Below are 18,179 nucleotides of genomic sequence, written 5' to 3'. Positions count from 1 at the left end.
CAGGACTGGACTGAATCCTCCTTTAAATAGATCTAAAAACATATCATCATCCCTGTTAAGGTCGGCTACCCCTCCAGCATCTACGCAAGCCCTGAACTTCCTTTCCCTATATTCTTCTGCTGATTCTTTGGGTTGTTTAACTAGCATTATCTTGGTCCAATTGGCACTTCCCCTACCGATTGTTGTACTTTTTTGGCCGTTTGCCAATATCTAATCTCTCCTTTGTAAATTAAAGGTTAACAAGTGCCACCCGGCACTAGCTAACTTTCCCTTCATTAATATCCTCACATTGTCTAAAGTTAAATTATGAACTTCCTTTAACTCATCCATATTTTCTCAAAAGGTTGAATTCTGATGATCTTGTTGTATTGGACCTAGTTTATCCATAAGCGTTTGCTCCTCTGACGCCATGAGTGGCATTTCTTGTGTAATGGTAATAGGTTGTTCCACTCCATCTACACAAGCTTTTGTTACTGTTTGAACTGGGGCCATATTAGCAGACAGAGGTGCCTCCATAGGGAGGGGATTACTATCACTCTGAACTAGTTTCTCCAGTGTATTTCCCAAAATTCATTCCCATGCAATCGGGGACTTGATGGTCCCGTCATCATTCTACCCGTGGGGGTATTCATTGCTTCTTCCTGCGCTGCCTTTGCAACGGACGCCTGCTTAGACTTTGCCTCCCTCTGGAGGGGGTTTCTCATCATAGCAACCAGTATCAAAGCTGGCATTTTTGTTTTGTATTTAGGTTGTCCTCTCCACCATGCTTTTTGCTTCGGCGCCTCCAGATTATACTCTTTTTCTGTCATTTTCTTTAATAATTTTTCATACTTTGCACTATCGTTTGAATTAAACTATCTTCCGAATACCATCTGGAATCTATCAAATCCGGACTGCTTATAGCCACCTTGCGGCTTCTCACCTCACTACCTCTTCCTGTTTCACTCTCATCTCTCCCTGGAAACTCCTACTAATGGGACCTTTCTTTTTTGAATCCCTCACTGGGGATTCCTCGTGCTCGAACTGTTCATCACCCTTTCGTACGGTTTAGTTCCTCAACGCCTCTTACTGCGCGGCTTTTATTGCTCTGCTCTGTAAACCAATTTAGGTGGCTGTCCCTGGTCCCTTTTAAGCGCAGCTTACTTCTAACATCTTTATCTATCCAGTGGCTTTTTTAAAAAATCGCTCCACTGAGAGGGCACCCCAGGATTCTGTCCCTGATCCCCTGCTTTGAGCGTAGTTTCTTTACACAGTCATGCTGCATTCACACCCCTTCCCCGGTTTAGATCGTTCAACGTACGGCTTCCAGACACATGACCCCCGAACTGCTGGGTGGCAATTAGAAATGGACTCACCCACTTCTGGGAAACATGTCTTGCCTCCGGACTCCGGTGACTGACCATGCTCACAGCGCCAAGTTTTGTAAGGGAATTATTTCGGGGCATCCCTCTGGGGGGGGGAGGGGGGGGGTCTTGTATTCAGCTGATCTCAGCTAACACAAAGACTTGTGAAAGACACTGTGCAGTTAAAGACGTTCTTCATTTAACCAACATATATTGGGAGAGAGATAGTCAGAGGATTCCAACTTCTCCCTGATGTTACATCACACAAGCACAACAGATATACATTTTCAAAGATTCGTTCTACCTGCCCAACCTGTCATCCAAGCTGGATGGTCCAATTACATTAATGCACCTTATTTAATTTGGCCAATAACATTCTACCTTCCAGTCGAATTAGGAATTTATTGATCAACTGAACCCAGAAGTTCTTCTCCCCCACTCCCCCCCCCCTCCCGCCCCATTGCCTAGTAACCTTACCTACACAAATCTGGTAGGTTCAAGGATCGCTCCTAACACCTGCAGTCCTGGGAATGAGAAGAGAGTCATCTTCTCATGTCTGTTTTCTGTCCCTTTATCAGTGGAAGCTGAATAAATCTGTTCATTGCAGCTAGAAGCTGAATCCTTCTATTTATTTCAAAAACCTTGGTAGCTTGTAGCTGCCTGGCTTGCCCCTGATAATAGGGTATATGCTCTATTGCTCCAAAAGAATGTGGTCTTTCTAATTAAATTTATTTCCCATTATGTCTCGGGGTAAATTGCTTGTTGGCCAAAGCTCACAAGAAAAATGCAGTTTAAATCTATAATACTTGTTCAAAAATGATTATATATATGCTTATACAGACAATACCTTCATGTAATATATAAGTGAAGCACATTGTGACACTTTTGATATATATAAGGCACACTATGGTCCCTATTTTAGGCTAATCTACTTTGTTTTAATAATCTTCAAAACGCAGAGGTTTCTGTATACCTTTGCTACAGTAACATTTCCCAATCCATCTTAGCCAACTCACACCTCATTCCATCATAGTCTCCTTTATTAAGATTCAGGATCTTCATTTCAGAATCATCGTCGTCACTCTCCACCTTAATGAAGAATTTTATCATATTATGGTCGCTCTTCCCCAAGGATTATCACACAACTAGACTGCCAATTATTTCTTTCTCATTAGACTATATCCAGTCTAGGATGGCCTGTTCTCTAGTTGGCTCCTCAAACATACTAGTCCAGAAAACCACCCCATATGTACTCCAGGAATTCCTCCTTGACAGTATTATGATTAATTTGATTTGCCCAATCTATGTGCAGAATAATTCATCCATAATTACAGATGTTCCTTTATCGCACGAGTCCCTAATTTCCTGTTTAATGCCATACCCAATGTCAACACTACAGTTTGGGGGTCTATATACAACCCCACTAACATTTTTTGTGCCTCTTTCTCAGCTCTACCCATACAGATTCTACATTGTCAGAGCTAATATCTTTCCTCTTTAACCACCAAGCAACTCCACCGCTTTTTCCTTTTTGACTGTCCTTCCTAAGTACTCAATACTCCTGGATGCTCAATTCCCATCCCTGGTCACCCTGCAACCATGTCTGCATAATTCAAACTACATCATACCCGTTTACATCTATTCGCACAATTAATTCATCTGCTTAATTGTGAATGTTTCACATGTTAAGGCACAAAGTCTTGAGGCTTGAGTTTTTAAGATTATTTGTCCTGTTCCCACTATAGCCCTCTGATTCTGGCCCTTGATTTCTCTGCCCATCAGTAGCAGGATGATACAATGCGGACCAAATATGCTGAATGCCATTCTCTTGTAAGAAATCTTCAAAATTCTGTGAGAATAATTGAGGTCTGTTGTCACTTACCAGTTGTTCAGAGAATCCAAATGGACTAAAACCTCTCCTAGCTTCTTGATAGTCTTCTCTGATGAGGTTGATTTCATCACAACCTCTGGCCACTTAGTCATTATTAAGAGCATATGCCCTTTGAAAGGTCCTGCAAAATCCACATACACTCATTGTCATGTCTCTTCAGGCCATCCCCATGGATGCAGCGGATCTAAGGGTGGCAAGTTCCTTACCTTCACACAAGAAGAACATGCTCTGGCTTTCTTTTTGATTACCACATCTAGTCCAGGCCACCAGAAATAATTCCTCACTATTTCCTTTATGTGTCCAAATCCGCAATGGCCTTCATGTAACTTCTCTAACGCTCTTCAATGTTGGCAGAATGATCATCCTGAGCCCCCATCGAAGACACCCTGAATGTACTGACAGCTCCAATCTTCTGGATTAGTGCACTTTCAGAATAGTTTCCAAGTTTGCAACAAATCTTCCATAATAGCTCAACAATCTCAGGAAGGAATGTAACTGGTTAACATTTTGAGGTGCAGGCACTTCTGTGATCGCCTTAACCTTTAAAGAAGATTTGTGAAGACCTGCGGCGTCGATCGCATGTCTCAAATACTCAACGGAGGATTGGAAGAACTCACACTTGTCCTTATGGATTCTCAAACCATAGTCTCCCAATCTCTGGTCAGTGGCATCCAGATTCTGAAGATGTTGCTCTTTATCTCTTCCAATGACTAGGATGTCATCCAGAAAGCATTGGACTCTACTCAGTCCATTCAGGATCTGATCCATTGGCCTTTGAAATAATGTAGGACAGAGGTGATACCAAACAGCAATCTTTGGTATGCAAACAAGCCTTTGTGTGTCATGATTGTCAGAAGTTCCTCTGATTTCTTGTCCACATTCATCCCACAAACAACTCTTCAATGTGAGCTAACGGATCCTTTACTGTACATAACACTGGATTTATGATGACCTTGAAGACACAAATCCTTACTGATCCACCCTTCTTGATAACTGAAACTATTAGCATGACCCATTCACTAATGCTGACAGGTTCCAAAACTCCCATCTTCACAAGCCATTCCAACTCAGCTTACACCTTGAGCCTAATACCATATGGTACAGATGTTGTCTTCAAGCATTTTGTTTGATAACATGTACAAATATCAAAATTATTTGATGTCAATTCAGCAGCCATTTTGTGTATTCGAGTACTCAGACTCAATTGCTGAGCTTCCTTTGTTTCTATATTGCTTCACTTTGCAGACAACAAACAAACCTGTCCCAAATTGTGTCATTCAGCACATCTCCAAATTCACAATATTCTGCAAGTTTTTTAAGCACAGCCACGAATTGTACGATTGACTCCCCCTCTTTGTTTCTTTTGTATAATCTAAAGCACTCTGCAATCATCAAAGTTTCAGCAAAAAATGTGCTAACAAAATATCTATGATGTGCTCATACATGTTATTGCCTGGCTTCTCAGGTTGCACTAAACTACAGAGGTGATTAAACGTTTTTCCCCCATCACACTCGGGAAAGTGGACACCACAATATCTTCAGTTATTTTGCTTTCCTGCGCAAGATAGTCAAAATGCTCAGTATAGGAGCTCCATCGCTCCATATTTTGATCAAAGGTTCCACAACGCTGAAAGCTCCCACCATTTTTCTTACAAATGGAAGTTTCCTGTATGTACACTTCGCAACACACTTCCAGCAGCTACCATGATTTTTCTTTCACGCAAGGCAACAACCCGAGCTTCAGCCTCTTATTTAGCACAGCCAGCTCTATAACTGCTGCAGAATATCATTATTCATATCCACCTTGCCCATTAGGTCCAGAGCATATGCAAAAAGCTTCTTTTCTAACCTTTCTTTTTCTGACTTTTTCTCGCCAATTTCTTCTTCCCAGGTGGCTAGCAAGCACCGTTAATCACCCTGGTTGCCAGTTTTTATGTTGCATATTGGAGAATAACTACAGAAAGCACACAGGGTTAAAAACAATGGAGCTTTATTTATAGTGTGTGCTCTCTTACATGGCTGCTTCTCTCTGTTTCTTGCGCTAGTGACGAGTGACATCACTTCCAGTAAATACTTGAATACATTAATACAACAGAGCTTAATGAAGCTAATAAGAATTAATACAAATACATAACACGCTTATACTACACCTCCTCCAAATTCTTTATCCAACATATATGAAATTGTACTCATTTACTTCCCAGTCTCATACATTTACATTGTTATTAGCATATTATTGTTATTGCTACATTATTGTTATTACCCTATTAGCATTATTTCAACATTCCCATTTCTCCCTTCAACTTCCTTAAAGTTACAGGTTCAGGTGATCCGGAGGCCTTATAACCCTTCCAGATATTGTTTTCCATTATGTTAGAGGAGTGGTAGACACTGCTGTTCCTAGTTCTTCCTGTTGACTTGGAGGTTAGACTGGCATTTAGGTGTGATTTTATTCTTTTCTTCCACATTTCTTTATGTTGAACCATACTTGGTCGGTTCAACTGTTGTGTTGATCAGTCATTGCTGAATGGTTTCTTACAGGGTGGACAAGCATCATGCTTATTTCTTTCCTTTCCATGTATTAGCTTTATCAATGCCTTCTGTGGCTGAAGAAGAACATTCCTGTAGTGAGAAGAAAATTTCATGATAAGTTCACCCCTGTTTTTACTATTGATGGTGGGAGACTGCTATCGGAATCCAGCATCCATTGTGACTGTGACATGCTGGCTAGAAGCTGCATTGTGTACATCAGTGGTTCCCAAACTTTTTTCACTGGGCCGTACTTTCGGAATAAAAATTTGCTCGCGCCACACCGAATTTTTTATTGAACAGAAATACATTCAAAAAAAAACAACTCCTCGCAGTGCTTGATTCATAACATAGAACACAACTACTTTATAATATGATCATGGGACATCCAGAAAGTATAAAACAATGCAGCTACATAAAAACATGATTCATTCCCAAAATATACTTATAGACGAGCCTCTTACATATGTAACCTTAAGTAAGTATACAAACTCAATGAGAGGTGTGAGCTTGTTTTTGTTGGGTAATCTCATTTATATTAGGTCTAATTTGAGACAAACAAATTCTCATCTCCTCATCAACACAAAGAAGCCTTTCTTTTTTCTGGTCTTTGATATTTGTCAGAGCTGAAAATCCCTGTTCACAACAATATGTCGTGGAGAACTGTAGAAGAATAGCTAATGCTCTTGAAGAAATGCGTGGATACTGTTTCTGGTTGTATATCCAAAAAGAGTCCAGTGGCATACTCCCGTGTTTCATTTTCAAGGTGCGATCACTCGAAATGCAGGCCATTTCCTCCTCCTATGTCAGACCTGAACAGCTGGAATTCGCAAAGGGATCTCTAACCCAGTCGAATTTTTCTGTAGACAACAATGGGAAGTAATGATCAATCTTTTCTACCAGTGTTGCAAGATGTTCCTGTATGAGACCGTACAATTCATTGCTCGTTTTAAAACTTTTTACTAGGAATCATAGAAGAAATCATAGAAACCCTACAGTACAGAAAGAGGCCATTCGGCCCATCAAGTCTGCACCGACCACAATCCCACCTAGGCCCTACCCCCATATCCCTACATATTTTACCCGCTAATCCCTCTAATCTACGCATTCCAGGACACTTAAGGGGCAATTTTAGCACGGCCAATCAACCTAACCCGCAAATCTTTGGAGTGGGAACATTTCGAGGTTATGTTGCATCGCTCTTCCGAGCCAGAGCTGAAGATTTTTTTTGAATGCAGTTAGTTTGTCTGTAGTTGTGAGGATATTGTCATCGCGGCCTTGCATACTGGCATTGAGCACATTCAAACGGGAAAACATATCGGCCAAATATGCCAACTTTGCACACCAGTCATTGTCATCCAGTTGGTGGTACAATGGGTTCTCTTCTTATTCCAAAAATTCTCTTAATTCGTTCTTCAGTTCCAACACCCGATTTAAAACTTTTCCGCGGGACATCCAGCGAACCTCCGAGTGCAGAATTAGGCATTGATGTTTTGATTCCATGTCTTTGCAGAGTTGAGCAAATAACCACGCCTTTAGTGGTTTTGCTTTGATGAAGTTCACAATGCGCACAGTCTGATCGAGAACCAACTTCAAATCAGCTACAAAAGTCTTGGTGATTAATGCCTCTCTGTGTAAAAAACAGTGAGTTGATATTACATCTGGATTTTTCTGTTTGATGAGTGCCGCCAAGCCTCTCACATTCCCTATCATACATGGCACTCCATCCGTACAAATTCCAATACAAGAATCCCATGAAATCTCAACTTTTTCCAAATACTCAGACAACAAAGAACAAAGAACAATACAGCACAGGAACAGGCCCTTCGGCCCTCCAAGCCCGCGCCGCTCCCCGGTCCAGGATTGAATCCTGAATCCAGGATCCCCGCCCAATACAAGGTTTGGAAAATATCTTGTCCTCTGGTATGTTTTTCAAATTCCTTGCAAAATAGAAACTGTGTGATTATTTCGTCATTGTGAATGAATCTGATATAGACAAGCAACTGTGCTTTTCCACTAATGTTGGTCGATTCATCAACTTGAATGGCAAATTTAGAATTCTTCATACTTTCGGAAACACGCTTCTCAATATTAGCTGACATATCAACTATTCTTCTGTGAATTGTATTTTCAGCAAAGGAATTTTCGTAACTTCTCGCTCAGTATCATCGCCAAACAAAGTTTTCACAATCAAGCTGCAGGCAGGCTGAATCAATTTTTCAGCTATTGTATGTGGTTTTGTCTGTTGAGCAATCAATTCAGCCACTTGGTAAGATACAATCTGCATCTTATCTGAGACTGTCATTCGTTTTTCGAAATATGATCGTTGGCATTTCTGCTGTTCCAAAAGTCTTTCAAAATATTGAACATCCTTGTTTGCCAGATTTCCATGTTTTGACAACAGATGTCTTTTCATCTTGTTTGGAACCATATTGGAATTGGAAAGCTTCTCACCACAGTTCAAACACATAGGCCGAGGTACGTTTTCATCTCCAGTCCATGTGAAACCGAGACTCAGATCGCTATCCATATATTGTCGACAAACTTTCTTTTTTGGAGGTTTGCTTGGGCCTGCTACTGGTGTAGAATTAAACGACTCTTCTTCAGCATTCTGTTCGAACGGCGATTCTGGATCACAACATGGACTCGGATCGTCCTCAGCATCACTTGATGCTCTTGATCTCACTTTGGAAAAATATCTATCCATGTTTAAATGTTTCTTTGATTGTCCTTGAATCTTCCCGCCACACTTGCCATTCTCTCTCGCCGCACCAGTGTGGCGCGCCGCACCCTTTGGGAACCACTGGTGTACATGGTGGTTGTTGTGTCAAAAAGCTGTACTATCATCATAGTTGGAAGTAGACGCTTCCCGGACTGCTAATCACTCTCTTACCACTTCCACTGGAGGCTTTATGATTATCTCGTGGTCTGACCATCGGGGGTTTTCTGGAACCTGCAATGTGAATGGGCAAAGCTGCTCTGAAAAGAGAGGAGAGTTCAGATCTGAAGTCTGAATCTGAATACTCTAGCGTTTCAGTACTTGACACCGTGCAGTTCTAGTTTGCAAATGACAGTGATTGTCTTGACATCCTCTGCCATCTGGATGAGATCCATGCTACACAGGTATCCCTGCTCAGGAGAAAGAAAGGCTCTTTATGGATGATGCGCAACAGCTCAAAGATCTATTTCCCGCTGTACCTCAGTGATTCCAGGATCATGCCAATGACTATAAATCAGAGTTAAGTGAAGTGCATGTCATTCAAAGCCAGAGGTCTTTGATCCATAGTTCCTTGTCCAACAGGACTGTCATGCTGGCACTTGAATCTAATTTTAAATTTAGATGGCTATTGACAAAAATGTCTGGATTCCCAAGTGAGAAATCACATTCCTTGACCTCACCCAAGACGCATGGCTGTGTCTCTCCTGATTTTCAGTCTTGACCTCTTGGATTATTTTTGGCCTTTGATGTCTTTTTGGAGTTTGACTTGAACAGCTTGCTGTAGTGTCCTATCCTGTGACAGTGGAAGCATTGGGCTGTACTTGCAGGAAAATGTTCTCTGCTGTGAATACGCTTCACACCGCAGTGCTGGCATGGTCACTCTGCTGGCCAGTTCGGGAATTGCTTTCTCGAACTTGGATTGTCTTCATGTCATTGACGCCTGATGAGCTAGCCAGAAGAGGCTCTGACAAAGATTCATCCAGACTCGAAATGTTAGCTCTGGTCTTTCTCCACACATGCTATCAGACTGCTGAGATTTTCCAGTATTTTCTGTTTTGGTTTCAGATTCCACCATCCGCAGTAATTTGCTTTTATATTGAACTAAACTGAGGGATGGCTTCTGCCCCATGTTTTATTCTCTGTCCTTAAGGTTGCCCAATGCAGTTCATGGAGTTCAGACAGGCTAGCTATCCAGATTAACTTGCCTGGGGTTAGATCCTCTTTACCTTGTAGGTCTACAGACTTTTTCTTTAAGTCTGAAGCAATGCTGTATGTCAGGAAGTTTTCCAAACAAAGTCCCAAATCTTGTGACTGGTCTGGGCCTTGGGTTAGTCCAGATTGAGTTGGAATTGTTGAATTGTGATCTACATTAAGAATTTTTAAATTGTATGTGCAACCTTAGGGGCTTACAGTCTTTTAAGATGGCGTCATCATTGACTAAGAGATAAGGGAATTTCCCACGCTTGCCTGTTTTGGCAAGAAGACTCTTAGCAATGGTTGCCACATCAACTGTGTCCTGAGTTATTTTGTTCCACAGTGTATTAGAGTGAGTAATAAAACATGCAAATTTAAAGTTATGCTTGACGTTTTCCTGAGCTGGACAGTTGCTATGTTCCCGAGGGATTTAAATGATTAATTATTTTTCTGATCTTATTAGTTCGGAGGCCATGTATTAGGGCTCTGCCTGGGGAATTGTGTTTTAGCAGTGGATTTTCCTGCAATGGCACCTCTGACACTGAATTAGGAAAAGAGTTCTCAGGACTAGCTCCAGCCTGGAACTTTAAAAGATTTAGCTCACCTTTACAGGCTGTGTGAATTCTACACTCTGAAGATGGACTTGCAAGGAAAATTCAGTGAAGTCTTCTGCTACAGTAAAAGTCTCTGCCTTGAGTTTCCAGGCCGTTTCTCTGGAGTGTTTTCTGGTGAATTTCTTCTGCACCTTCAGCTTCTGTTGGGAGTTTTTCTCAAGTCAGAATTTTTGCTGAAGTTTTTCTTGGTCTTCCAGCATCTCGGCTTGTTTCAACATTTTAGCACAGTTAAAGGGTTTTGAACACAGCTGCCACTGTATTGGGAGGGTGTTAGTTACAGCACGGTGTATCTTAAATAAATCTTTGTAGTCTTCAATAAGTGAACTGTAAGTCTTTATTAACAGGTAGAACTATTTACAGTATTACAATGAAGAGTTCAGGCTAAGGGCTATCTCCATGTTTAGGTCATTACCAGTCTCTGCTCAACACTACATATGCCTTACATCACTGCATGGGCTGTACTATATTCAATCCCACATTACTCCTACAGTGAGACCTACTTTATACCACAGCGATGTCCTCTTCACCCAGTGCCACCCTATCCAACCCCATGAGAGAACCTACCCAAGGTGACTTTATCTAAGTCTGTGGAGGGTGCACCTATCCTGAGGTGCCTTCTGGCAGCTCTTGGCCTGATTTTGACAGAAGAACTTATCATTACACTGTAATGTTTGAAATGCAGTAGAAGAGATCATGAGAATGATCCTTGGCTGGGCCAGCATTTATCGTCCATCCTTAATTGCCCTTGCGCTGAGTGGTTTTTTGGCAATTTCGTAAGGTCTATGACTAATGTAATCACTTTTTGACATGAGTAACTGCCTATAACTGTGTTGACAGGTCCTCAACAGTACTTTGGCTCTGGGCCTTAATGAGGGCTAAGTGCCCTGCATGCACACAGTTCCCCTATGTTCCGGAGCAACATTCAATCTTGGGCTCCTTAGCTGGTGTTGCTTCTGGAGATTAAATACTCAGATGCCTACCATAAGGATCTTACATTCCACTCACTTTGCCAGAGTGAAGAAGGTCATTGAATCTTTTTCTTTATTAAACCCAACTCATTCTGACCACATTCCAACTACCGTTGTTCTCCGCCAACTTGATTCAGACCTGTTTTGTCCGAGAAGGTGGCTTTCCCCCTACCATACACCATAGATAAAGGACATCTTTCATTGCCTCCAGGAGAATCTGCAGGTCAACATCAGGAAAACTAAGGGTACTCTTACATAGGTTACAGCCCTCTCCCTCTCCTGCTCCATCAATAATATAGCTATTGTTTATTTCCTGACCTTGGAAGGCAAATCAGGCCCCATGTCTCTGTAATGGTGATTAATCATAGAAATCATAGAAACCCTACAGTGCAGAAGGAGGCCATTCGGCCCATCGAGTCTGCACCGACCACAATCTGATCTATTAGATCTAAATCATTTATCCATATTTGTTCCATTAGTTTATTTTGATCTTATTACAACTACTTCGAACATTTATCAAAGAAACTTCAATTTAAAGAGACTTTAACCACTATTCTTTACACGGACCTCATTTGCTGATACCCTCTTATCGTCAAACTCTCTCTGTCCCTTCATGACTCCCTTGTTTATCTTTACCCAAATCAGTACACCGTTTTATTACCTTTATTTTTATTTTTAGATTTCAAAATCCCCCTTCACTTGCTCACCATCCCACACCTTTTACTTTAAAGCCCTATCCACAGCCCTAGTTATAGGATTGTCAGGGAACAGATCTGAGGCATCTTTAAGTGGAACCCTTCCCAACAGATTAGCTTTCTCTTTCATTATTATTGTGCTAGTACCCCATGAATTTAAATCACTTCTTCCCACACCACTTCTTGAGCTAGGTTTAAAGTAAGAAGTTGGAAAAAAATAAAAGGAAAAAGACTCAGATTCAGATATTTGCCTTCAAACGTAATAATGGCATACTAAGAATTAAAAGACACCATGGTTTGGGGACCATGGTTCAGGGAAGGCACTAAAGGAAGTGTGATTGTTCCAATGTAGATGATAAAGATCATCCAGCACTAATGAAAGCCTCGAGGGTAACCGATTCAACAGTATAAAATCCATCACATTTCTACCTCCCTTCAGCTCTGAAAAAGAGTCTACGGGGCTCGAAACATTAGTTCCGCTTCTCTTTCCACAGATGCTGCCAGACTTACAGGGCGGGATTTTACCAAATCCCAAAACCATAAAATTTCACCCGAGGTCAATGGACCTTTCCATGGTTCGCCCCTCACCTGCTCCGATTCCTGTGGCAAGCTAAAATTCCACCTGCTGAGTTTTTCTAGCATTTTGTGCTTTTATCCTGGAGGATAACCATTATGTTTCTGGTGAAAATTATCTTCCGAATGCATTATTTTGCAAGTAAAAAAGAGATTCCATCATATTGGTCTGATCTCTGATTGGTATCCTCATTCTTCAAAATTGCAAGTGATGATGCACTGTCTTTTGTGTCCAATATATTCAATGGTTATAAAACTTGTAAAAAAATGGTTGCTACAAATAGCACTATCAAAAGTTAATTGTTTGATAACTTGTTGAATAACTTTTTTTAATTAATTATCGTAATGTGTCTGTATTTGTCTCTCAACATGTCCTTTTTCACCATACAGGCATTGGCTGTTGCAGGACTAAATCCATTGCTGAGGAGAAGCTATTCTCCAACACAATTTTCCAGACTATGTGCCACACCTCCAGCAACTCCATGTAGTAGAAGGAGGTTGCAGCAGCATATTCCAACATTTTTTCTGGATGGCATTGAATCCTATGAGAAACTAAACAGCAGCCTTCCATCAGTAAACCGTAGCTCCTGGAACTCTGACAACTCAAATGGAAATATCAAAAAGGCCAGGCCAGTCTCTCTGACCGTGCCCTATCCCTTCAAGGAAAAAGGAACTGAGTTTCATGGCAGTGCTGGTAGTTTAGTAGGGGCGGTAAGTGAACAATTAGTGTTGAATATTTATCTTTGTTGTTGTGTTGACAGCAGAGGTATTAGAGAATTTACCATTCATCTTATTATTTCTTTTGTATGTGTATAAGTGACTTAATTTATACTTGATGCATGATATCTCTGGCCTCCCCTCAGCATTTTTCTAGGATCCTCTGGTCCTTCCACTACCAATGAAAATTCCCATTGAAGCCAGGAGTCCCGCCAGCGTGAACAGCCAGAGAATTCTGGCCAATGTCTATTTTGGGAATAATAATTTTTCTTTCACACTTGTTGAGAGCATCAAGCATTTACAGTTCATTTGTAGCATGAGTTGAATGCACATTAAAATACTTTTAACATTGACACATGCCATCCATGTAGAGCAAGACTGCCCTGCTGAAAGTGTAAGCAATCTACCAGTTGTAAGCCATGGAGATCCTGAACCAATTTATAGAGATGCTGAGCTAAAAGTTGTTTTTCCCTGGTTTTCAGGTGTGGGGGGCTGTGATTTGCCAATGTCAGTTCCTTTGGAAGTGAACAGCATGGAAATTTGGGGCCCCCACCTCTTTACATGATTGTCACCTAAGGCTGAATGTGTGCTTCACACTGCAGCCTCTTTGCGCTGCTGAGTCCTCTGTGCTCAGCACAGAGCTGAACAGCTTTTTGTTAATAGCATGTGGTGCAGCCAGACTTCTGTTCTTAAAAGGTAGCCAGTTGCTCTTTGAGGGAAGCAGCTCTGGAAAATACTGTTACAATATAAAACATGGAAAATGGAACACAAGGGCAGAGGATTCCAGGGTGATGGCTGCAGCATTAGAGGAATTAATGGTGGAGGTTGTCAGGAGTAAAAGTGCCATGGTTCTGCATAGGACAAGAGGCCCACAAGGACCACCCCAAAAAAGGAGTAGGAAGTCAGGGAGGTCATTTGTCAGTGACTGCCACCAAGGACCAGACAGTAGTGCCAAAAAAAGTCTATTGTTTCTGTTATGGACACAAAGGGGGTTAATTTAAACAGCCCTGATTTCTCCTCTCACTGCCCATCCGTAAACAGAAAGCTGTTTTTGATTTTTAATTTCCTCCTTTTAAAAGTGGTGGCATGTTTTCCCACAACACTTAAATTTGGAGCGGGGGGGAATTCCTTTTATTCTTGGAGAAACAGGTCAAGATTTTTCACACCCAGTTGCATTGTGAGTGTTTGGCAGCAGAAGCGGAAAATATTGCGAGAAGACTTTAATCACATTTCCCATCAACAGAAATGCAGGGTACGATCGTCACCTCCCCTGTCAGTGGCATTTCCCACCTTTCAACATCAGGAATCTCATTGTAATACATTAACATATCATTATCAGGCCTATACGCCAGAATCATAACCCCACGTCAAATAATGCATCTTCAGCAACGTGGTCTCAGAATGGCACAGTGTATAACTGGTTTCAAAAGGCAAGCACCTGGTGGGCAGAATTCCAAAGAGAGCTCAAAGTGGGTGCACTCAAGTTGGCACAGCACTCACTATGCAGTTCTGTGCCTTCAGTGGGGAGGCGGAGCAGTGGGTGAATGGGGGAGGTGCAGCGGGTGAGCGGATGGCAGAGGTTTAACCTGGGTGCAGAATGTTTCCTGGGATTGGCAGCCATCACTTACCAGTGAACTCTAAAGTGTGCTTGCTTTACAGAAGAGTACTTTAAATATGGTGCCCAGATCATTGAAGCGCTGAGGTGATAGCAGGGCGGGTAAGTCAGAGGCCACCCACCAGCGATACAGCATGGAACCTGTGTTTGCCAATATTTTTCTCTAAGTGCTGCAAATATGGTAGTAAAAACTACCATTGCCGTCGGCGGGCTCAACACCACATTTCCCGCCCAACATCGGACTTTACCGATATCAGAAACAATTCCATCCACAGGGGGCAATTTTACTATTTTTTTTCTAAGTGCTGGGCGGAATTGAAACTGGGAGAGTTTCAGATCCATTTTTTGAGCAAGTTTTCAGGCCCCCCCAAAAAATATGAAAAAATATCGCACAATGTGATGGTAAAATCACCCCCACAGTGTCTCTGGGGCAAAATTCTTCCTTAGAATTGTAAAGAAATTTTGTGCAGCTGTAGGAAAGGGCAAGGGGCATTAGCACATTATTTCGAGATAGCAAGCAGGATTTTCTGGCCTTCCCATGGGGTATTTTCAGCGGTGGAGGCAGCCCACCATTGGCCGGCGGCAGAATCTTCCAGTCCCACCGATGTCTACGGTGTTTTGCATGCTTTGCACTTTCCATTGCTGGGGAACACTGGAAGATCCCACCAGCGGGAAGGGCCAAGAAATTTTGCCACGAGTTTGTAATATTTACAGAATAGCTATGTATTTATTTTCCGTCCCATCTCAACCAAGATTGTTCTCATACAGTGTTCAAGGTTAATGAATGTGTCTTCACATAACAACTCCTACCCACCACACCATCAACCTCTTATGCTACTAAATGCATTGTCTGGGAGGGTGGTCTTCCCCTACCATCCACTACGAAAAATGACCTCCCTCACGCCTCCTCGAGAGTCTTCAGAACAACATCAGCAAAACTAGGGCACTCTTACCCAAGTTCCAGCTGTCTCCCCCTCCTGCTCCATCAGTGATACAGCAATTGTTTTATGAAATAGCAACTACAGTACTGACTGCCATGGTAGGTTTAAATCCATTCTCTTTCTATCCCACCCTTGTTTCCTACCAATACCACAGGAAAGCAATGTTGGACCTGCAGACTGGGTCCACTGGCTGACATGTCAAACAGCCTGCTGTCACTGTAAAGAAACAGAAACGTCCAGCTCTAAGTTGGCAGAGGGCATCATACAGAGTTTGCTCTCTCCAGACCCTCTGCTGCAACTTTGTCCTGTTGCAGACCCAAAGACATTGCTCCCTTGCCACCTTGCCGATTGCAGCCTTTGTGTGGACAGGTTACCTGTTCCATAGCCCTCCTTGTGAGATCACGACAATATTTGACTTCATGGCAACAGCTCCAAAAACACTCCAGAGAACTTGCAGACATTTATCAAGAGCAGCAGTTCTTCAAAATTACTCTACCTGCACCGGTTGCCTAAACCTTTAAATAATGCTGCTGAAGGGTGTAAATTGGAGTTCAGTGCCTGCTGCTTGTGGAGTAATTTGCACATTTGTTGTCCGGACTTGTATGGTCCAAATTAGGCATTCTGGCATCAAATCAGTCATGAGGGGTATGTGACATGAAGAATGCACTCCTGAGGCTTTCAACACAAGCTGGGGACACTTGTGAGAGCATTCTACTTAAACGTGGCAGGCCATAGGGCATAGTGCCTGAAGCAGCTAGTGTTACAGCAAAAGTGCACTAGGCTTCCATAATGCTAGAATTTCATGTCTGGTAAATTCAAGCCATATCTGTAATATAGATTGCTTTGCCAACTTTATCACAGCTCTTGCTTTTCAAAACTACAACAAAGTATTTTTTAACAACATTAACCCCATTAAACTCAGCCCAATAAGTGTAGACATTTTCTGAGCCTTTGAATAAGTGCTCTGGAGATGAGCAAAATCGTAGATCTATTCACCATTTCTTTTCCCTTTTGATCCCTTAAACAATACTTTACATCCTTCTTGACACCTGCACAGCAATTTTAGGAAATATTACACAGCAAATAGCGGGGGAAGGCCGTTCAATTGTTCTGTTATATAGTACCTCAGTGCACTGTGCACTATATGTCTTTTTGTTAAAGAGGATCCACAACATAGATTACATAGTTCAATACATCAGAAGATATTCTTATTTACTATGGCCAATGTGATCGTCTTTTGTAGTAACATCCATTTTTTTATCTGCCTAAAAGGTTCTGATCTCAGAGGGGCTTGGTCGATATGCACAAGACCCAAAATTTGTTGCGGCAACAGCCCAGGAAATTGCTGATGCCTGTGATATGACAATCGAGGAGATGGAAAATGCAGCAGACAACCTGCTCAATGGAAACACTAAGGCTAGCCCAAATGGAAATCTGTTACCCTTTGTAAACTGCAGAGACTACCAGCAACATGATACTGTGCAAGATTGCACAGAAGAGGAGCAGGACTGTGAAAAAAGCAAAGAGGAATTTGCAGATGAGATGATTTATGTAAGCACCCTGTAGTGACAGATGATAATTTTTATTATTTGCTTAAATGAGTTTGTTTCAGAAGTGCCTCACTGTTCTTGTGACATGAAGTAACCAGAACAGCTGTTTTCTTCATTTGCTGTTGTGAATTGGGAGTTGAGTTGAGCAATTGTAGCTCTGAATGCTTTTTTTAAAAAATTAAAATTATTATAAAAATCATGACTTCAGGTAGCAAAGTGGCATGACCTTTGAACCTGCAGCAGAGATACTATCCAATATCTCAAATATGCTAAGACATTGTCAAGGTTCAAGAGTATAGGAGGGACCTTGGAGAAGCTGGGTATCTAACAGAAGTTGTCTGTTTAGCTGAATGGCTGTTCAAACAGCAACTAAATCAGCTTTGGTTTTTAAAAGAAAGAAATGAAAATGAGGACACACAATACATGTATGCACACAAAATATATCTTATGAAGGATTTGTCCCTCCTATTATAGAATACCTCAGAAAGTAAAATTCATTGAATCTTACACTCTGAAGAAGTTAAGAGATGGATGCTCTGTGGAAAAGGAAAGAGGAAATATGATCAATTCACAGATGCATTTAGCCATCCCTGCTTCAGCTTTTAATGATGGAGAATGTGTCAGTAAGATGGTCTTTGTAAGAGTGCTTATAGTTAATCTATGAGCTATTTGGTGTACTGTTCATCCCAATTATTTCTACTGGGATTGCATTCTGAAAGCAGGGCCATTTCTTATTTGGATGTGCTTGTTCGTGTTATAGCAATTTTTGACCAGCCACGTTCTATGTTTCTTTTATTTCATTATTGTCTGATCCTTGTTTTTTATGGTAC

The 18,179-nt window shown here is 41.6% G+C and overlaps 1 protein-coding gene across 1 annotated transcript in view; it reads left to right on the top strand.

The window, feature by feature from the left end:
* Positions 1-17,413, top strand: part of LOC144498638 (voltage-dependent L-type calcium channel subunit alpha-1C-like) — a 1,025,631-nt gene extending 1,008,218 nt beyond the window's left edge. Inside the window, exons 46-47 of the mRNA XM_078220060.1 lie at positions 12,917-13,237; positions 17,072-17,413. Coding sequence (XP_078076186.1) covers positions 12,917-13,237; positions 17,072-17,365 — 615 coding nt within the window. The 3' untranslated portion in view covers positions 17,366-17,413. The remainder of the gene's footprint in view (positions 1-12,916; positions 13,238-17,071) is intronic.
* The last annotated feature ends 766 nt before the right edge of the window (positions 17,414-18,179 follow it).

Source organism: Mustelus asterias, chromosome 9 (assembly GCF_964213995.1).
Source record: "Mustelus asterias chromosome 9, sMusAst1.hap1.1, whole genome shotgun sequence".
Lineage (NCBI taxonomy): Eukaryota > Metazoa > Chordata > Chondrichthyes > Carcharhiniformes > Triakidae > Mustelus > Mustelus asterias.
This window is presented reverse-complemented; position numbering and strand designations above follow the sequence as displayed.